The sequence below is a fragment of the Marmota monax genome, unplaced genomic scaffold (assembly GCF_021218885.2).
Source record: "Marmota monax isolate L192 unplaced genomic scaffold, Marmota_monax_Labrador192_F-V1.1 WCK01_AAM20220418_F8-fsc00160, whole genome shotgun sequence".
NCBI lineage: Eukaryota > Metazoa > Chordata > Mammalia > Rodentia > Sciuridae > Marmota > Marmota monax.
The window spans coordinates 512,992-517,192 of NW_026694183.1; the positions used below are offsets into that span (position 1 = coordinate 512,992).

Below are 4,201 nucleotides of genomic sequence, written 5' to 3' on the forward strand. Positions count from 1 at the left end.
TGCTACATGGGAAGCATATGTGCATGACCTGTGGTGAGGAGACCTAGTGATGAGGGTTAACAGATGAGAAGGACCCTCTTACAGCCTCAAGGCATCTGCAGCACACTCTACCTGCCTTCTTTGACACAGAGGAGGGTATCTAGAAAGACCAAAGTGCACCTCACACAATACCTAGCTTACTCTAGAGGTAAACTGGCTCATCTATACATGTATGTATGCCATGTATGTGTGTGCATGCTCAAATTAATCCTCATGGATACATAAGTGAGAAAATGCATTAAATGAAATCAGAAGTTATTTAAAGGTGTTTTGTATGTAGAAATTGTTCAGGACCATAACTTTAACCTTTATTTAGTGAAAAGTGTAGTTGAAAAAAGGAATTGCTAAAAGAAAAATCAAACATGTTATATTTTAAGTCATCTGCAAAAATGGAAACTAGTTTTATGACCTGCTTATAGGTAACAGAGATAGTAGAAATGTAGTTCTAAATGTTTAACAAAGCAGTCCTAATCCTGCTGATTGCTATCATCATAGATTTTAGTTACCTTTCAAACTATCTCTTAACATTGATTAGGAATAAATGTCAATTGCTATTTGTTTTTGTTTTATTTATTATTTTGTTTTTGCATAGTATTCTGCTAAAGTTAGTCTGCAACAACAAGAAGTGCCCTAATATGTGATCTTTTTCTTTCAAGTTTATCTGAGAAATGTAAATGTTATAATAGCATTATTTATCCTGACTCAATTCCAAAATGATTTCCTATGATTCTTCATGTTATAATTATTAAATGCATTTTTTCCTTCTTTTTAAAAAGCATAATGGTAAAAATAGGAGGAACAAGTGGGTTGAAATTAATACAAAGACTGTCAAACTCTTAGGAAATTTATCCTAGAGGTACACAGGTGTAAACCAAGGGCATCACTGCACACATCCCCAGCTGAGATGCCCACAAACACCGTGACAACACATTGTAGAACCTGCCTGCCAGAGCTGATCCGGTGCTCCACACACAAAGACTCTCTCATGTTGTACTGATCTCTTTCTGCTGCATTAACCAATCATCTACAACTGGGTTCTGTAGGGGTTCTGTATTAGGGATAGGGTCACCGATACCTTCATGACTCTGGCATGCTGTGGCTAGGAAGTTTCTGTGCTAGACACAGAATGCCTGGCTGCTGGGAAAAATTCTGTTCAAAGACACAGAATGTCTAGCTGATGAAGCAATGTCCTACATGAGGAGGCTCTTTGTTAGAGTCCTATCAGCCTCAACCTTGATCTCAGGTACACAGCTCCTGGGAATAAAGGAACACCAAACAATAATGTAGTTATGGCACTAATAACCTAAAGTAACCTATCAATGTAAATAAAGCTCGGCAGTTTGGCCTCTCTGCCATTTTGCCATCTTTCCTGCCTCTGCATCTTGTCTCTGTGTCTCTTTTTATTTTCCTTACAGGATTCTGATAAAAGAATTTATTTAGCTTACAGTTCTAGAGATTCAAGAGCATGGTGCCAGCATCTGCTCAGCTCTGGTGAGGGCCTCACAGCCAGCTGAATTACACTGGTGGGAGCATGTGCAGAAGAGATCTCAGGGAAGGACAGGGGTATCAGAGAGTGGAGACAGCTGCAGTCTATAGGACAACCCATTCTCCTGAGAGCATTACAGTATACTCCAGGAGATCATCACTTATCCTTTTAAGGGTGACCTCCCCAGGACCCAACCCCCATCTCCTTGCCTCCATCTCTCAAAGGTTGAGACATCCCAACACATCACACCGGAGGCAAAGCTTTCAAATCATAAATCTTTATAAAAAATTATATCCAAAGCAGAGCATGAGTACATCAAGAAAGGTATGTTAAAATTAACTATTTGAAATTCCTGCAGTTTAATTCTATCACCGATAACAGGTAGAAATACAAATTTTAAAAGTTATGGGATTTTCTAAATCAAATATAAAAGAGTGCAAACTGAAGAGTTTCTGTTATGTACAATACAAAAGAGGTGACTGTGTCAAATGCTGGTCACTTTGGGCAATATTTAAGGGAAGGCAAGAAGAGTCATCTTAAAAATCAAGGGTAGGTTTTTTCACAAGCAGCTTCATGTGAGGTGTGTGGCTGGTTTGTGTAATTTTGTTGAGCTATGCATGCCCAACTTCTTCATAAGAATGTTTTAAAGATATATATCAGTAACAAAAATACATCTTTATTAGTGTCATACAATGCCAATGTAAAGTGTAAATGTATTAAATAAGTCTGTGTTCTGATAAGCTTTTTAAAAAGCAAAATGTAATATTATAAAACATCACAGTGGAAATAAACAAAGATTATTTAATGTAACCTGTGTCATGAAGAAGATGTTATACAATTGTATCCCAGTATGTCCAATATTATGTGAAATGTAGAGGTCTTATTTCACTGACAAAAGATGAAGATTGTTTGACAAAGTTCACCTTGATATTTTCCCCAAGAAACATAGCTAAGACAAAAATAAAAATAGATAAATAAAAAATATAGCCCATTTGTTTTAACAAAATATCAACCAAGATATCAGGAGGAAAAAAATTAAAGTTTTAAGTAGTATTACATTTAAACAGAAATTTACATTTGCTACAAATAATTTTCCAGAAATATTGCTTGATGGATATAAACTTAATCCACACACACACACACACACACACACACACAAATATACATGTGCACTCATATATAAACACAAGTGTGTATATATAAACCACATTCACAGGTGACATCACTGTGCATAAATTACTCTTTCAATTTTGTGGGTAAGAATGGATAAAAATGAAGAATTGTTCAAAAACTAATAATTTACATGTTCCTCATGGTAACAGGGTTTTCCTATTCCTTATCCAAGTGAGCCAGAGCTTGGATGCATTGGAGTTGCTGCTCATGAGCAGAAAGGGGCTGACAGCTGGGAAACACCCAGTGATTACTGCAGTTGTGTTCAACAGGAACCAGGTGGGATTTGAAATCAGAGCCAGACAAATCTGACAGATGCAGGAAATTGTGTAAAAAGAGACAAAGGTGCTCACCAGGAGAAGGATGGTTTTGGTGGCTCTGGTTTCAGGGGAAGACCTGGAGGAGACGGTCTTATGGAGGTGCTGCATTCTCTGCTTGTGCCTGTGCAGGATGAGCACCATGGAGCTGCTGGCCCAGAGCATGAGCCCCACACACAGGGCATCAGGGAAGGTTAGCAATGCTGCAAACAGTAAGCCTGTGGTTTTCTCACGACGAACAACATAACAGTATCCAAAATCTTTTAGACTGGTGATGTTTCTGTTACTCAATTTTCCTGTCATGACTAGAGGAAACATAACATTTAAAAAGATGTACAGAATCCAGCTCAGGTGTATGGAGAAACCAATGTAATTGGGAGATTTCACTTTAAGCTCTGAATACCAGGAGTCTCCAGGGCTGATCTTAATGGCCTGGAAGACACTCAGGAGGCAGGTGCTGCCAATGGACATACCTTTTCCCACCCTGTGAAGATAGAAAAGCAGCTTGCACCCCAAATCACCGAGGAAACCTTTCATTCCAAAAGCTGCCATTGTGTGGGGAACTCCTTTACACAGGAGAGTTAACAAGTTGGCCACAATCAAGTGCTGAAGAATCAAGTCTGTGTGTCTTACCCTGCACCCAGTGAAATAAAGGACCAGGTAATGGAGGAGAAGAGAGGAATTGCCCAGAGCTCCAACCACAGTCTGTGCCAGGAAGATGATGCCTACAGCCACATCACTGGCTGCCATCCTGCCAGTTCCCTGGTGTCTCATCCAGAGGGTCCTGCAGGGGAACAGGAGGCCTGAGCTGCACGTGTCCTGTCAACAACAATTCTGTATTGCCCACTGTCCAGAGTTCCTGCTCATAACATTTACTTCACATATTCCCCTTTTCATCATGTTTTAATGTGGTTTGTGTGAACAGGGAAAAGTATGAAGTCTATAAATTCCTGCTATGAAGGTGGCACATGGTGATTCTTGAATCTTCATGACATGAGACAGGAACTACAGTGGCTTTTCATAAAGACCAGCAGAACTTGAGTAAACAGAGTTTAAGCATCTCTCTAAATTCACACTCTGATTAGGGGACTAGAATGGCCTTGAAGCTGGCTGAGCAGAAACAGAGACAGAATAGTACACCACATATCCCTAAAGCTAATGAGCATCGTTCTTCAATCAGATTCATTAT

General features: G+C 39.3%; 1 protein-coding gene across 1 annotated transcript; it reads right to left on the minus strand.

Annotated features, from left to right (window-relative positions):
• Positions 1-2,835: 2,835 nt before the first annotated feature.
• Positions 2,836-3,762, minus strand: LOC124107777 (vomeronasal type-1 receptor 4-like). The gene has a single exon (XM_046465979.1). The coding sequence runs from the start codon at positions 3,760-3,762 to the stop codon at positions 2,836-2,838; it is 927 nt and encodes a 308-aa protein (XP_046321935.1).
• Between the last annotated feature and the right edge of the window lie 439 nt (positions 3,763-4,201).

Excerpts from the sequence above, each read along its gene's own strand:
- LOC124107777 (XM_046465979.1), bottom strand. The coding sequence starts at position 3,762 with ATGGCAGCCAGTGATGTGGCTGTAGGCATCATCTTCCTGGCACAGACT.